Raw genomic sequence first — 16,963 nt, 5'->3', positions numbered from 1 at the left:
AAAAATACAAAGTGCATATTTAGTTTCCTTAGCTAAGTCTAATTAGTACTCTGTATTGTTTTAGAATTAGGATTCTTTATATGGTATATATATATATATATATATATATATATATATATATATATATATATATATATATATATATATATATACCAAATTGTATTCTTCATCACATTAAGTCGAATAAAAAACCCCTCGATAGATTTCAATAGAATTTGAAGAAACTTGGATGAAGAAAGAAAATCTTTTTTTATCGTCTCTACAACAAGGCCGTGTGAAACCACCAGGAAATGAATGTTGTAACATGGGTGGTTGTGGTAACCCTTGTGTTGGGTCGAAAAAGGTTGATGGTCGTTATAGTGGTGGTCATGTTAATGCTCAACCACCACCATTTAGTCATTCGACATCGATTCATCATTGATTGTTTGTATTCCGGGATGATTAATTGTTAGATTATCAAACTCTACATAAATGTATCCTTGAGATTTTCTGAAATGTATGTAGTTATCTTTTTTCTTTTTCTTACCTCGGCTAAAATAACGAATACTATTATTCGACTGAAATTATCTAACCGAAATTATGTAGTTATCCATCCTGATTTATTTCAATTCATTATTCTTCAACTTTTACGATTTTGTATGTATTTCAAATTTCAATTCAGTTAATGTAGTATTGATCTAACGACATTATTAACGACATTAATAATCAAAGTCGTGCATGCTTGTAGCTTTCATCAAACGTTAATCTTTCTAATTAGTGAGAAAGGACGCATAAGTGATCATTCGTTAACAATGCTATATGCATGACCATCGATACATATTTATATGTACTATAAACTCGTTCTACGTTTATAGAACGAGTTCAGTAGTAATCTCGACTACTCTTGAACAATTAATCGCATAACATTATTAATCACTTAAACTTAGTACAATATACACCCTATAATTCCATACTATATGAGTTTAAATTCTTCAATTGATCGATAACAAATATGATCAATATCATTGTTTGACGATTAATTAATACTCCGTATCATATTATTCGTGTTGATATTAATTCTAAGGTAATGAGCATTACTTTCATATACAATCGTAATTGTAATTGTAAAATCAGATTCTAAGGTACGTATTTTTGGGTTTAAACTGGTCTGTAGCACAAGCTTAATATCATATTCAAACTTATGATATGCAGGGTTTAAACCGATCTATTATTGTAACGATATTTAGAATTAAATATCCACACACCCTTTGAGTTTGTCATTCATAAATATTTATTTATAGTATAGTATGTACAAAGATACAATAATAAGAAAAGTATATAAACTAATGTATTAGAAAACCTAATCTTGCTCTCCAAATATTTTATTTTACTTGCTCTCTAAGAATATCTTTAATATGTAATATGGTTAATAAGTATTAAGTCAATTAATATTTAAGGCAAAAAGATTTTTACACTGTTTTTGAAGATAGTCATAATCATCATTTAACATAAATTTTAATCATGACTATTTCAAAAAAAAATAATAATAAAAAAAAAATGAAGAAGCAATTACAAATGTACGTTATACATCAAGAATCAAAGAATTGGATAAAATTAGTTAACACAAATTAATTTAAAAAATGGTTTCCCTAATGTCGATAATTAACCAATTAAATTAAAACTCTATGCATGCATGACCATTTTTGGTGTGCTTCATTTTATACATCATTTGAAGAAAATCTTTTTAGCAACAACGGCGGTTGTGGTGGTACCAGTAACCCACCACGAATACCGCCAACTTTCTTTGCACCAACACAATGTTGGCCACCATTACCCTTCCAATTGCATCCATTTCCCGGTGGTTTCACCGGGCCTTGAGGTAGAACCGATAGAAGAAGTTTTTCTGTTTTAATCCCGGTGGCTTCTTCAAACTCTCCGTTAAAGTGTCGACTAGCTCCAATTAGTTCACAACTCATGAATAGCAAAACCAATGATGCAATTATAGCTAAATTTTTAGTTTGTTGTCTCATGTCTCTTGTATTCCTTCAAATGCAAGAATTATTATTTTCAAAATCTTTAAACTCTAGAAGTAAATAAAAACTGATTATAAGGTGTTATAGAAGAGAAAAAAGGGTAAAATCTTTATGGTTCAAATGAATGATTTGCATGAAGGGGAAAGAGTTGCTTATATGGTAAAGTTGGTGGTCAAATTGTTTAAGTTTGACTTGATTTTCTCTTTGTGTTTAAATTATGTGGCGCGCTAATGGTAATAGTCTTTTTTTAGGGTCCAAAGTCAAAGCATAACTATTTGACTTTTTCCATTACTCATTTGAAAACCATAAAAACCTTATTATAGTTAATTAATCCTTTAATTTTGTAGGTATTATTAATTATTATCAAATTAAAATTACGAGTAATAAACTAATATGACTTATATATAATTAATCCAAGTTGCTACTTACGTAATTACTACCTCCGTCCCACCAGAAATGTCCACTTTGACTTTTGACAGTCTTTATTTGTTAACTTTGACTATAGATATGTATGTTCTTGTTATATAATATTTAATGAAAATTATATGAATGGATTGAGTTCTAATTGTATTTTCACTGATATAACTTTCATCAAATATTATATAACACCAACAAAAATATCTAAAGTCAAAGTTGAAAAAGGAAGACTGGAAAAAGTCAAAGTGAACATTTCTGGTGGAACAGATGGAGTAATATCTTACACGAGATAGTACTCGGTAGCTCATGGAGGTACTATACGTACACTTTTTATTTGTTGAATAAATTGTATAATAACTAGTTTCAATTAATGGCACCTTTTGAACAAGTAAATCTACGACGATTTAAGACCATTGGAATAGTCTAAATTACGGTCCACCTTGTTTGATTTAAGACGGTTTAAGACCGTTGTAATGAGAGCCATCTTTTTAACAATAAATTAAAAAAAAAAAATACTTAATTTTTACATAAAATAATTCACTTAATCATATGAATTACATATTAATCAATCATGCGAATGTTTGTGTGACATGGCATTACACACATAGTAATATTCATAATAAATTGTAAATATAACAATAAAATAACACACATATTATTCTCAACTCCTCATACTTTACGACATTCATGGAATTGAGTATTCCTGTTGCTGACAAATATCATACAATAACTGTCGAACCTCGTACTTATTTCAACATACAATCCTCATCTTCATGATCAGCCAACAACCACGTTCCATCAACTTGTCGAACCATACCTTTGTTCTTCTCGACCCACCACGTCGCAGGCACATGATACTCGTCTTTAAGACCATCCGTATACTTATTCACTAACGCGATATCTCGTTTAACAACCAACTTAAACTCACCATCACTCCCTTGTGTACCTGCAACTCCATGTAAATAAGTCTCCATATCGTGCCATCGTTGTATATCTCCGGGACTTCGCAAGTAAGGCGACTTGCTAGTATCGATAGCCAATTCTTCACCAACGTGTTCGTACCCGATCATTATAGGGTAGTGTGGGACCACATCATTTGCATTATGAATTCGAAGTACACGGATATCATTGTGTGATTTAAAGAGTTTTGCGAAATCCGAGTCGCCCACACGAGGGCTAGCGAAAACAAAAGCGGTTACAGGACATATGTTTTTAGGCGTGCTTTCAGGCTTATTGTACCCGTTATATACGATATCGATTGCGTTTAACGTTGCGAGTGCTGCACCCATGCTATGTCCGACTACGGTTAGACTTATGTCTTCGTTCTTGTATAATTCGACTAATCGCTTCACCTCTTCAAGAACCTAATGCAAAATATTATGTAGAGAATATAATAATGTGTTTAATTATACAAATAGTTTATTATAACTGCTTAATTACAATTACAAAGTGATTTGTCACCCTATAAAAGATAAAAACTAACTAATGTAACTGGATGAGTTTACATGCCGCATGCCACATCATTATTTATGTTAACATCCAGTCATCCACAACAAAGGCTTTTCATTTTTTTTTTTATGAAAATCCCATTATTATTTTTATATATTATTAGTACTTGTTTTTCGTCAAAAATCAAAATAAAAAAATTAAGAATAAATAAATAACTAAGGGACTTTCAAAGCTTATTCTAAGGTTCCGTTTGTTTCACGGAATCTAATGAGATTCCGGTGGAATTGAAATTGGACTTAATGTAAGTTTGGACTTTGGACATAATGTCGAGTTACCGGACTTGAAGACAGACGGTAAATTAGAAGACGGAGATTGGGGGCAGAGAGTGGTGATGAGTCGTCGAGATCGCGTGATGATAATAAATCACGAACGTCGATTGAATTTAGCAGTACGTCTATTTTTCCCGGTGATGATTTTACGTGGTTGTACTCGTATTTGTTTGTATATCGTATCTAAAACTTCGATAAACGAGAAATAAAATATGAAGTTGGGTAGAAAAGCCGCTACTAGTCGTTCCAACCCAACCCGCTTTAAAATAGTACTCGTCTTGACCCATTACAAATCCTGTCTTTAAACATTGCTAATTTGCATTTGTGAGAGTTACATGATTGGAACTTAACAGACTATTAGCTGTCGTTAGATTAAGGGATGTACTTGAGAAAAAAAAATGAATTTAATGACTAATAATGCAGGTTATAATTGACAGTGACTATTACCATATTAACTATTAGACAAAATGATGAATAGTATCAGAGGTATTTTCGTCATTTCGCTTTTTTTTTTTACTAACTTCCACTTTGCCAAAAACCCCCCCACACTTTGTTCAAACATTAAAATCGGCCCACCAAACAGGGAGGTAAAGTGCCAAATCAACATTTTCATAAAAAATCTTAAATAAACTCCACCCAAATATTCAACAGGTCATATCTTCTCGCTCGCAACGAGTTAAATTTTTCCGGCATCATCGTTAAACTCGAAATAATTTTACGAACACAACGTCACTAACTATACGCAAAACGGATTCTTTTTAAAAAATGCTAAATATTTGGGGTACTTTTCATACACGTTGATGTTACGTTAAATTTTTAAAAGCCGACAATTCCATAGCGAAACGCGGAGATGCACATATATTGTTAATTTAAAATAACATTTAAATCTTTCACGGGTTATACCTTTTAGTTCGACTCGAGTTACGCTTCAACGACATCATCGTTAGTCACGAAATAATTTTACAAACTAAACGCAATAAAATACATTGAAAACCGAATCTCCGGCGCGAAGCGAGAGTTCGAAAACTAGTTTAAACTAAAACATAAAAACACAAACTAGTTTAACAATTTTGTTTATTACTGTAAGGGGGTGTTTACTTTTGACTTATTGGACTGAATGAAATATATGAATTATTCGGTGAGTTTTCATGTTTTGTTTACTTTTGAATTATTGATTAATATGAACTAAATAAAGGGATGTATGGGTCACTACTAAGACTCATGTACTCCACATACAGCCATATTTATTTTGTTATTACCCTTCACTTCTTTTCATTCTTTCTTCATTTTCTTCATATTTTTTTTTCTTCATCTTTCATCATCAAGACAAAATATTTTCTTCTTTCATTATCTTCCTTCTCAAAAATAAAAGCAAATAAAAGCAGCTACAACATCAATTTACCCGACAACCGTGTGTAGTGGTGGTACTCTGGTTTGTTGGAGATAATCGGTTAAGGAAATGCGCAATAGTCCCACATCGGAAACTGATATATAAATAAATGTATGTATATAAGCTTATGGGAACCTCACTCTATCACCAATTGGTTTTAGAGTAATGTGGAACTCATGAGCTTATATATTGTACATGTTGGTGGACCTGAAACGATCCTACATGTGGTATTAGAGCCGGAGCAGAGAGAAAGTAAACCTGAGCAGGAAGAAAGTAAACGGGATGCAAGATGATGAAATTCAGTGATCGCTAGCATGTAGCAAGTAGCATGCACAAAGAAATAGCAAGTAGCAAGAGCAAGGATGATCACCGATTCTCGTCAAGCAGCATGGATTAACCGATTAAGGGGGTGATTGTTGGAGATAATCGGTTAAGGAAATGCACAATAGTCCCACATCGGAAACTGATAGAAAAAAATGTATGTATACAAACTTATGGGAACCTCACTCTATCACTATTTGATTTTAGAATAATGTAAAACTCATGAGTTTATATGTTGTACATGTTAGTGGATCATACGGCACAAAGTTATTCAAAGGCTTTGGTAATTTAAATGGATTTGAAAAATAACCCATCATCTGAAAATGAAAACCCCTTGACCGAAATTTATTTCTAGTTAATTGAAGAATGTGGGTTGCTAAAATTTGGGAATCTTTGATTATCCAGATCACAAAAATATGTAGAACTTTTGACAAAATAATGAGAGGATATTGATATGTTATTGACTTATTGTTACTTTTAAATGAAAATGATAATCGAGTATTCCAGATTGTTTATTGTTAGTTTGTTACTTATAGATATATATTTATTTTTATTACTCCGTATTATTTTTTACTAGTTTTATTATTTACTATTATTGTAATTGTAATTATTATTTATTTATTTGAAGTAAAATAGTCAATTGTATCATTCAACACATTTATTCAGCTGAAAAAGTAAACAACATTAATCATTCACATATAGTCATCTATATTCATTTTATTATTTATATTCATATAGAACTTAACGAAGAAAAAAAAGTAAATAGACCCTTAGAATGGGATAGAGATTTTTTTCATTCTAGTTAACTTAGTTTCTATTCTCGAAACCGGTTTCTTTCAAGCCCATCAAAAATCAGTTTCTATTGGAGTCACTATCATCTTTTTTCAGTAGTGCAAACATTATGAAGAACCATAAAACATACGTAGCCTTCCTTTTATATTTTTGTGACCAAAAAAAAAAAAAGATAGTTTGAATGTAGCAAACTTACTTGATCTCTAGCACTTGATTTGTTAAAAGGAGATCTTGGATCATCACTAGTATAGATCGAATACCAACCATGTTGAATCTTCACATCATTATTATCTTTAAATATTTCATTAGCCGAAACTAAATCAAATTTAAGATCATTAATCCATTCCGTAGTTTCAACTGTCCCTCTCCAAGCGATCACAATATCTCGCCGTCCTAACGCCACCTTCCCCTCATCAGTCGCAACAGCAACATACCCAATCCAATTTGATTCCTTGCTCCAAGCCTCTCGAGATAATGATTTCACGAGAAACGATGGAAGTGGGATCGATGATGTACCGTAAAAATATTTTGTTACATTGTATTTGAACGGGTTCCCTTGTTCAATTTCAACTTTGGACAACAAATGGTTTTTCTTGTACAGGCTACTTCCAGCATACTTTGATGCTTTTTCTTTGTTGAAAGCATCACGTGTTGCTTGCGCCATTTCTCCGTAGTGGATGATGTATCTTCGGAGATCGATGTCTAAAGGATCTAAGAGGGAAGACCAATGTTCTTCTCCACTTAGTGTCTTCCATTTTTGAGATATGTTGCTCATTCTTTAATTTTACACTGTGTTCTAGAGTTTATTTTTCAATGGGAATGTTTTTTGAGGTGAGGTTTTGTATTGGTTCAATCTTATATAATAAGTGTGGTTGATATATGATACAATATTGTAAATTTTGGTTACCAACTAGAATGAACATAATACTTCATCATGATAAGACAATTTCTTAAAGAACTATAATATAAGTTGGTCAATACATAAATTGTTTCCCACAAGTTTTCTCCAGAACTATTCGATGAGTTTGCTATTAAAAAAAGGTTGAAACAAATTTATAGAACAAAATTATCGATAACAATTGAAGCTGCATACTTGACCATGGGAAAAAGATAAAATATTGTGGATTGTACTTATTAAATAATTTTTCTTTTTGTGTCAAAAACGTGTGACTTAGTTATAGACAGTGGCGATTCCAGGATTGTAACTCAGTGGGGTCTCGAAATTTTTTTACGTACCAATTATATTAGGTTGTTATTTTGGTAATAGTTTACCTTCAAAAGAATTAGAAATTTAAAAATATATGTAATCCGAGTAGTATAATTTAGTGATATTGTATAAATTTCAAAAGAAAAACTATAGATTTAATAAATATATCGGGTCATACATTTAAATTTAGTGGTGTCCTATACAATTTACAGAGTTTTTTTTACTAAAAAATTTTAAACTAGCGATATCCCGTGACCCCATGAGTCTATACTTAGAATCGCCTGTGGTTATAGAGCACTTTTGTCATAAATAAGTAGAGGTCTGGGGTTCAAACCCTACCACCCTTCGTAGCAAAAATTGCTGCGTGAGTTAAATATTCTCTACACGTTACAAAATTGACAGTCGATTGTGAGTGAGTTAAGGTTATTGCTTATTAACCTTTTGGCAAAAAAAATACTTTCATTGTTAATTGTTGATAAGAGCGCATGAAGTCGTCGTCGCATATTTTTGACGTCAAAGTTCGACGACACTGTAATTCGACGGTCATTAACTCCCTTCCGACTTCTTGTCGGTGATGGCCTACGACGTTGGGGACCAAAGTCGGATATCTGACTTTGAGATTTGATGAATTATGTCATTGGAATTTGAATATATATCTGTTGAGGATTAAGGAACGGTGGTTTCATTAAATATTAAATAATTTATTTATTTAATTACATAAATTTAACTATAAATAGATACGTCATCATTGATATAAAATATACACTTCAAACTACTAATTCTCTCTATATATTCTACGGAGTATATAATAATCAAAAAATATATTTTCTACATCTTCTTCCGACGATCATTATTCTTTACTTTTACATTTACATGATATATTAAACGACGATGATTTAGTGAGCAGATATGTGGTGGAAAGTTCAAACATATGACATTACATATAACGTAAGCATTATGTTGCATAAACGTGTAACGGGTGACTATTTTGTTGAATATCCAAAATATCACGGCGAGAGTTTTAAACAACGATTTCGGATAAAACAACTCGTATTTCTGAAGATTATTGAGGATATTCTCAATTACTATGCACAACCGTTATCTAAAAAATTTAGGTATTTTCATCAAAGAGTTGATGCACGTTGCGAAATGAGTATTAGTCCGCATTTAAAAATTACATCTGCAATGCGTCAATTGGCATACAGTAATTCACTCGTTGCTTTTGATGAATATTTTCAAATGTCAGAACGAACATCACGTGAATCTCTACAATTTGTACAGAGTGCATTATTGATTTATATGCAAATGTTTATTTGCAACAGCCTACACATCATAATATATTACGTTTGTATGACACTGGTGATCGGCTTCATGACTTTTCAGGAATGATCAGTAGCATAGATTGTATGCATTGGAAATGGCGAAAATGCTGGGGGAGCATGGAAAGACCAACTTACTCTAGGCGATCACGGTTATTCAACTATTATGCTTGAAGTCGTTGCCTCATATGACAACTAAATTTGACATGCTTTCTTTGGAGTTGCGGGTTTAAATAATGATATAAACGTGTTGAACACTAGTCCTTTATTCAACTCAATGTTTAATGAGGATGTAGAAGACATCACTTATCATGCAAACGGTGTGGGGTACAAAAGAGAATATTATCTAGCTGGCTGGATTTACCCCGAATGGACATCATTTGTTAATGCGCTTACAAGTGCAATTGCTGCAAAACGTTCTTACTTTTCAAAGAAACAAGCAGCTGCCCGCAAGGATGCTAAGAGGGCTTTTGGCATTCTCAGGATCTTTGACATATATTATGACACCCGATATGGACGTACAATATCAAGTCTACGGAATAAATATCAATTTTATGGAACGGCTAATGTTATGTGCATCATCTTATAGAAAATAATTATTGAAGATGACAGTTTTAATATTGCTGGAAATTATTGGTGTTATATGTAAGCTAATAATATGTAAACTACTTTGATCGAGATGTATGAAACATACAAAAGGACAAAAGAATTATGTGATAGGGATATGCACGAAAGCCTATGATCTGACTTGGTAAAATATCGTTTGCCTAATCGTGAAGTGTAGTGATTGTAATTTTTAATTAATTGTGTTTGTTTTTTATTTATTTATTCTAGTTTTTTTTTTCATTTTATAAGTATTGTATTTTATGGAATTTTTATTATATTTAATTCATATATTTTTGTTATTTAAAATAAATTAAATATAAAATAAAAAATTTAAAATAAATTAAATAATAAATAAAAAAGCTCTGTCCCATCAGAAGTGTCCACTATATTTAAATTGAAAGTTGAAAAAAAATACTGTCAAAAATCAAAGTGAACACTCTTAATGTGACAGAAAGAGTATTAGACACTAAGCACTCCTTCATTTTTCTCTTCAAAGTCTAATTCTCTATGTATTCATAGACACTGAATTAGACCATCACTACTCATCGTGCTCTAATTATATAATTTTATGCATTTTTCTATCTAACTTTATATGATGTCGTTAACGTGCATGAATAGGTAGTACATGACAATTATTATTGACTTTTGTCTGACGGTTATCTTTATGTGCAAGCATTTTATGCACCTTAATGATAACCCTTAAGGCTGTCGATGAAAAAATCATAATATATATTACAACATTTTTTTATACTACCTTTTTTTCTTTTCTCCAAAAAAAAAGAAAAAAAATCTTTTCTTTATCATATTTTACTATTGAATAAGAGTTCCAATAATGTGCGTTTGATTGTTTAAATTTAGAAAATTAAATTATGTGGATTTGGTAGGTTGAACAATGTTATTGTTTTATTGATATTGTTAAGCTCACTGCGAATAAAATATATTAGCGAGAAACATATAGTTTTGTACAATATAATCATAGCAATAGAAACATTAACGATCGTCAGTGTAGGAGTTTCAATCGAGAAAAATGCAAACTTTAAAGTTATTCAGATCAATATTGGAAAAAGGTCACCCGATCGTGTAATTTTTGACAAACTGTAAAGATTGACGGCTTAATTTTATGCTAATTATACTTTATTTGTGAGTTATGACACGCTTCAAATAATTTAAACGTAGCAAGTAATAAAGCCGTGAATCGAAAGAAAGAAGGGATTGACTCATGAAGAGGAACTGGAGGTGTTCGGCGACTCTATTAAAGAAGCATGAGCGGTGTTTCAGACGGTGGCGGTTTTTTGTCTTATCTTTAGTTAAATATGAATCCTAATCTCCCGGTTATCGGTTAGATTGGTCTTCATTTTTTCGTTAGGATAAGTCGTATTTTTTGTAGGCCTTTTGTTCTTTCTGTTGAGTTGCGAGCCTAGTTTAGATTTGTTTAGTTTTGCTCGAGTTTCTTGGAGGGATTATCACGTAAATGCCCATTTTTCCTAACATTTTTGACTAGGAACCCATAAAATAAAGAAATTGACAATTTACCCGCGCAAAGCGCAAGGGCGCAAGATGCCTCTTTGCAACCTTGCTCCCTGGTGGACGCAAGGACGCAAGGTGCCTCTTGCGACCTTGCTCCCCAGGGACGCAAGGTGCCTCTTGCTCCCGCCTACATGTCATAATCAATGTTTTCTTTCAGGCATTTCGCCAAACACCTTACGTGCGCCTTACATATTATATTTTTTTCTTGTTCGTCTTTTATGGTAATACATCAAACATCATTTTTTCTACACCATACTTGCTATTAGATAGAAAAGATCTTTTATGACACGTAGAATGAATAACTAAAATTATAGTAATACACTTGGCAGGTAATCGTAATGATTGCTAAGTTATTTGTGAAATTAAAGTGCTGTTCTAAAAAAAATATTGTGAAATTAAAGTAACTGATATAGAAAAAAGGGTGTTTGGTGTATTATCAATAAATAACTAAAGTTATCAATAAAATGTACAAAAAATGATGTTTGTTGATAACTTTAGTTATTTATTGATAATACACCAAACACCCTTTTTTCTACATCAGTTACTTTAATTTCACAATATTTTTTTTCGAACAGCACTTTAATTTCACAAATAACTTAGCAATCATTAAAATTACCTGCCAAATGTATTACTATAATTTTAGTTATTCATTCTAAGTGTCATAAAAGATCTTTTCTATCTAATAGCAAGTATGGTGTAGAAAAAATGATGTTTGATGTATTACCATGAAAGACGAACAAGAAAAAAATATAATATGTAAGGCGCACGTAAGGTGTTTGGTGAAATGTCTGAAAGAAAAAACATTGATTATGACCTGCAGGCGGGAGCAAGAGGCACCTTGCGTCCTTGCGTCCCCGAGGAGCAAGGTCGCAAGAGGCACCTTGCTTCCACCGGAGAGCAAGGTCGCAAAGAGGCATCTTGCGCCCTTGCGCCTTGCTCTGGCAAATTGTCAACTTTTTTATTTTATGGGTTCTAAGTCAAAAAGGTTATGAAAAATGGGCATTTAGGTGATAATCCCTTTCTTGGTTTGTAAGTTTAAAGAATGTTTCATTTTCTATGAACCTTCTTTTGTTATATAGAAGTTATCCGTGTTTTCGCCGGAAAAAAAAAAAAAAAAAAAAAAAAAAAGTTAGTTATGGAATTATTTTGGTGAGTTGCTATTGGTCAACCCCTCGGAGATAGTATAATTTTATCTCAGGGTCAGATATCTTATAACTAATTAAAAATAATTAAGTCGTGGGTATTACGAGTATAATAAGAATTTGATTCCAAGAAATAATTAACGTGCAGCTGGGGTTATTAGTTAGTCCACGGTACGTGCAACGTGAAGGTGAAGTTAACATGATTTGATTTGATTAATTATTAAGTGATTAGAATTATACTCCATATTAGATCAGATAAGACATAAGAGTTGACCATGGAACTAAGCTAATGTGTAGCTTAAATACATTATCGTTTTCAACTACAATTTCTATAAGGAGATTTTATACCGAGTAATAAATAGTGTTGATATATCCACTTATAATTTTGATAAATTCATATAAATTATAACTATCTATCTATACTGTACAAATACTGAATGCATAATAATGAGTGAATTTATAAAAAATATAAGTTGATATATCACTACCCTAAAACAAAAGTAATACAGCAAAAGTAACAAGATTACTACTAGAGAACACATTAATACTTAACAGTTAGTAAATGACGTATATGTAATAGAATAATTGGTCACAATGCCTCTATTTTTAGAAGCGTTTAAAAAAAGTGCCATTAAAAAATCGTAATTGTAAAAATGCTCACTGACCACTCATCACGCACCTATGAATCATTCATGTAACTTGGTGTGTGATGCGTGTTAACGAGATAATGATTGAGACAACCATTTTTCATCGCGAACATGCACCACGCATGGTGTGTGGTGCTTGGTGTGTGGTGTTTGTTGGGCAAGAACTTTGAATGACCATATCTTTTGACTCGTAACTCCGATTTAGTCACCATTATTTTTAAAATCGTGTATTTTTTTCAAGATCTATCCGTAGGCATACTGTCGAAGGCGGTTTGTCCCAAATTTTTTAGAAATTCAGCCTCGAAGACCTTCGAGTTTGACGTTTTCATTGATATTGACCTTTTTACATACTTTGACAGCTCATAACTTGGTATAGAGCATTCTAATTTGTGATCTGTCACATTTATCACCAATCTTGACTGAAAGTTCACGAAACGACTCAATCAATTTGAATAAATGTCACATTTCACAAATCAAGCATTTTCAAGGTTAATTAAAAACAAATCGCAATATCATATCAGGTCTAATTTTAAAAAAATTTTGTCACTTCAAAATCGTTCCAACTGATTGATCTAGAAAAAAAAAATACACATTTCAATAATAATAGTGACTAAATTAGAGCTACGAGTCAAAAGATATGATCATTCAAAGTTCATGTCCAACAAGTCCAAACCCTAAGAACCACGCACCACTAACCACGCACCACGCACCATGTGTTGTACTTGGTGTGTGGTGCGTTTTTGCGATGAAAAATGGTTGTCTTGGTCATTATCTCGCTAATACGCATCACACACCAAGTTACAAGCATGATACATGATGCGTGTCCAAGGGACATTTTTGTAATTACGATTTTTAAGGGCATATTGTAAAACACTTTTTAAAATCGGGGCATTTTGACCAATTTCCCCATATAATATCATATATAAGATATTATATATAACCCTTAAAAAACGATGAACTAATCAGATACAATTCTACTAAATATGGCGAATCACATCTTTAATAAAAAATTTCATCGTATGCCGATATGAATGAGTTGTTACAAACTCCCCCACTAAAATTACTAACTTCATCAACTAATCAAAACGTAATCAATAATTGAGATCTATATGCAAGGAATGCATTAGTCCGAGCACCGACACACTCCGATAGGCTATGCTTTGGTACCGTATGTAACACACCCACAAAGCTAAGATAGAGAATTAACTAACAAGATATATTAAAGACATGATGGAAGATAATTGTAAGTAACTAGAGGGAGGGTGAATAGTTACTTAATGCGATTTTTAAAAAAAATTCGATGATCAACAAGATTAGAACAATCATTGATCAATTTAGTCAACACAAACCAATGTGTGTAGTGTTTACGTTTGTAGTAGTGCGAAACATAAAGTAAAGAACATAAACACAAGGATTTATAGTGGTTCGGGTGGATGTTAACTAATCCACCTTAATCCACTCCTTGATTCACTAATCGGGAGTTTTGCTTCACTAAGTATCTTTCTCCAAATCCGGAAGAGATCCGATTTACAAGTCTTGTACTTCTTCGTAGACAACAAACCTAATCCTTATATCCCTTTAAAAGATTACCTCTAACTTAGATCAACTTGTCTTCACCTTGGACAAGTATTAATCCCTAATGGAATTAATCAACTCCCTAGTTCCCTTTAAGGAAGATGATAGCTAAGCTAGCATTTGCTTCTAGTTACAAAGTACAAGACTCACCCTTTCTAGTGATGAAAATCCTAAGACAATTCTAAGGATTAATACAACACTATGTAAACTCACAAAGATAGTAATTTGATAGTAAGTTTACAACCCCTTCTATAATATATGAGATTATAAAACTTCTCTTGCTAATCACAACACATGTATATGAGTTATGTTCTTGTGATTCTCTGATGATTTTTATTTGAAGCATGCAAGAGATCCAAGTCTTCAAAGTTCTCCAAGTCTTGCTATTTATATGTAGAGATAAAATTATAGCTCTTGTTGCGGCTGGGACCACAGTCAACCGTGGGTTGACCGCACGCGGTCCAGTCCAAAACTTCTATCCGTTGTATAGCCATTTGAATCAGTTTTGAACTTTAATCTTTAGACTCTTACTTCATTTAATACCTGCAAAAGATATCCAACATCCTATACAAGTACTATATGCATTAAATATTCATTTACCTTGGATGTATTGCCTTGATAGTGACTTATCATGCTTAAAGTGGAAATTCTAACATTCTTGGATACAAGTCATGATAATCATTTGAGGCAATCTCAGTTGTGTCATAACTTTTTGTTTGTAATTAACACACTTGCTAATGTTCTATTGGTTGGTCAACATGTCATTGATGACAATAACTCACTTTAATCACAAAGTACATTAGAATTTAATTTTAAACTTGTTTGTGGATTAATTAAGTGTTTTCATTATGTCTTAACAAGTGAAACAAGTAATATCAATTAAGCATGTTATAAGGCATCAAGTTAATCAAGTCTAAACCATTTCTTTAAACTTGATTTTAGACTTAAGCAAATCCTATGTGTTATAATGATTCTTCATCCTTTTAAGATCACTAGATTATGACATATTAAGCATTATCCAAGTAGCATAAGTATATATTGAAGTAGTTCAAATACAAGCTGATGGATTTCTAACTTGTAACACATAGCAAGACAAGGTTCATACATATACATTTTAAGTAACTACTTAGCAAATTAGCATTTAACACATAGTCAAATAATCCTCATGTATAAATATCAAGTAGTCAAGTAATATTCATGTAATGACTAGCAAGAGATCACTAATTAATCTGGGATTAAACATATAGTGATGACATAGCATTGGACCAAGGCTATTTAAGTTTTACTTGCAAAGTGGCATTTGCAAGATTAATGTATAAGTATACATTAATGTCCAACACGTGCACAAGGAAGGAGCAACTCTTAGTTGGTACTTGATGACCATCCTAAGTATGTCTAAATACATTTTAGATGTACATTTTTTCCTATAACACTTATGTGTTATTATTAACCCTTATATACTAAATCACATGCCCAGATGTGTAGTTTAAGTTCATTTGAATTGTAGTTTTGACTTTCCGTTCACACTACAATAGGTCCCTCAAATTCGACTTAATTTACATAACAACCCCTCAAGTTTACACTTTCTCAGGGGTATAAAGTGTAAACATATAATTTTATTAAAATAAAATAAACTAATTCCCCATGAATTTATAACGGGCCCTGTCTTCTCGCTCGGTGCGAGTTAAATATATCCGAGGCCACCGTTCAACTCGAAACAGTCTCACGAAGCCAACGAGACTAACTATACGTGAAACGGACACTTTTTAAAAAAACGCTTAACACAACGAAAGCCCGTATCTTTCTGTTCGACGCAAGTTAAATTTTTCCGACAACACCGTTACACTCAAAAAAAATTTATGAACAAAACGAAACTAACTACGTTCGAAACGGACACTTTTTAAAAAATGCTTAAGAAAACGACATCTAAAACGGCGCTTAAGACATGAGCCGTTTCCCCTCTGTAAATACACAACGCTACGTTAAATATGAATACACAGGCCGAAAACCTCCGCCACATCGGGCGGGCCGGATCCGGACTAGTTCTTAATCAAGGCTTAGTCATCATTAAGATGTCATTAGGTGTGATTAACCAAGATTAGTGTTCTAGTGACCAAAACTCCTTTGGGTATGAAGGAGGCAACTATTCTAAGCATGTTTAAACAAGTTTCATAAATTATAGATGCCCCGAAGTGATCAAACTAAATTTGATCAAAAGTTCGGACAGAAC

General features: G+C 32.3%; 1 protein-coding gene across 2 annotated transcripts; it reads right to left on the bottom strand.

Moving 5' to 3' along the window:
* Positions 1–3,014: 3,014 nt before the first annotated feature.
* LOC139877652 (phospholipase A1-IIgamma-like) lies at positions 3,015–16,343 on the bottom strand. Of its 2 annotated transcripts, none has more exons than XM_071865078.1 (3): positions 16,315–16,343; positions 6,907–7,486; positions 3,015–3,793 (listed from the first exon to the last, which is right to left on the bottom strand). In XM_071865078.1, exons 1-3 carry the CDS (start codon positions 16,341–16,343, stop codon positions 3,176–3,178), a joined length of 1,227 nt encoding a protein of 408 aa, XP_071721179.1. In that variant the 3' UTR covers positions 3,015–3,175. The 2 variants fall into 2 exon arrangements, with proteins under 2 accessions (XP_071721179.1, XP_071721180.1); XM_071865079.1 differs by lacking the exon at positions 16,315–16,343 and adding an exon at positions 10,597–10,613.
* Between the last annotated feature and the right edge of the window lie 620 nt (positions 16,344–16,963).

The sequence above is a fragment of the Rutidosis leptorrhynchoides genome, chromosome 11, assembly GCF_046630445.1.
Source record: "Rutidosis leptorrhynchoides isolate AG116_Rl617_1_P2 chromosome 11, CSIRO_AGI_Rlap_v1, whole genome shotgun sequence".
Taxonomy (NCBI): Eukaryota; Viridiplantae; Streptophyta; class Magnoliopsida; order Asterales; family Asteraceae; genus Rutidosis; species Rutidosis leptorrhynchoides.
This window is presented reverse-complemented; position numbering and strand designations above follow the sequence as displayed.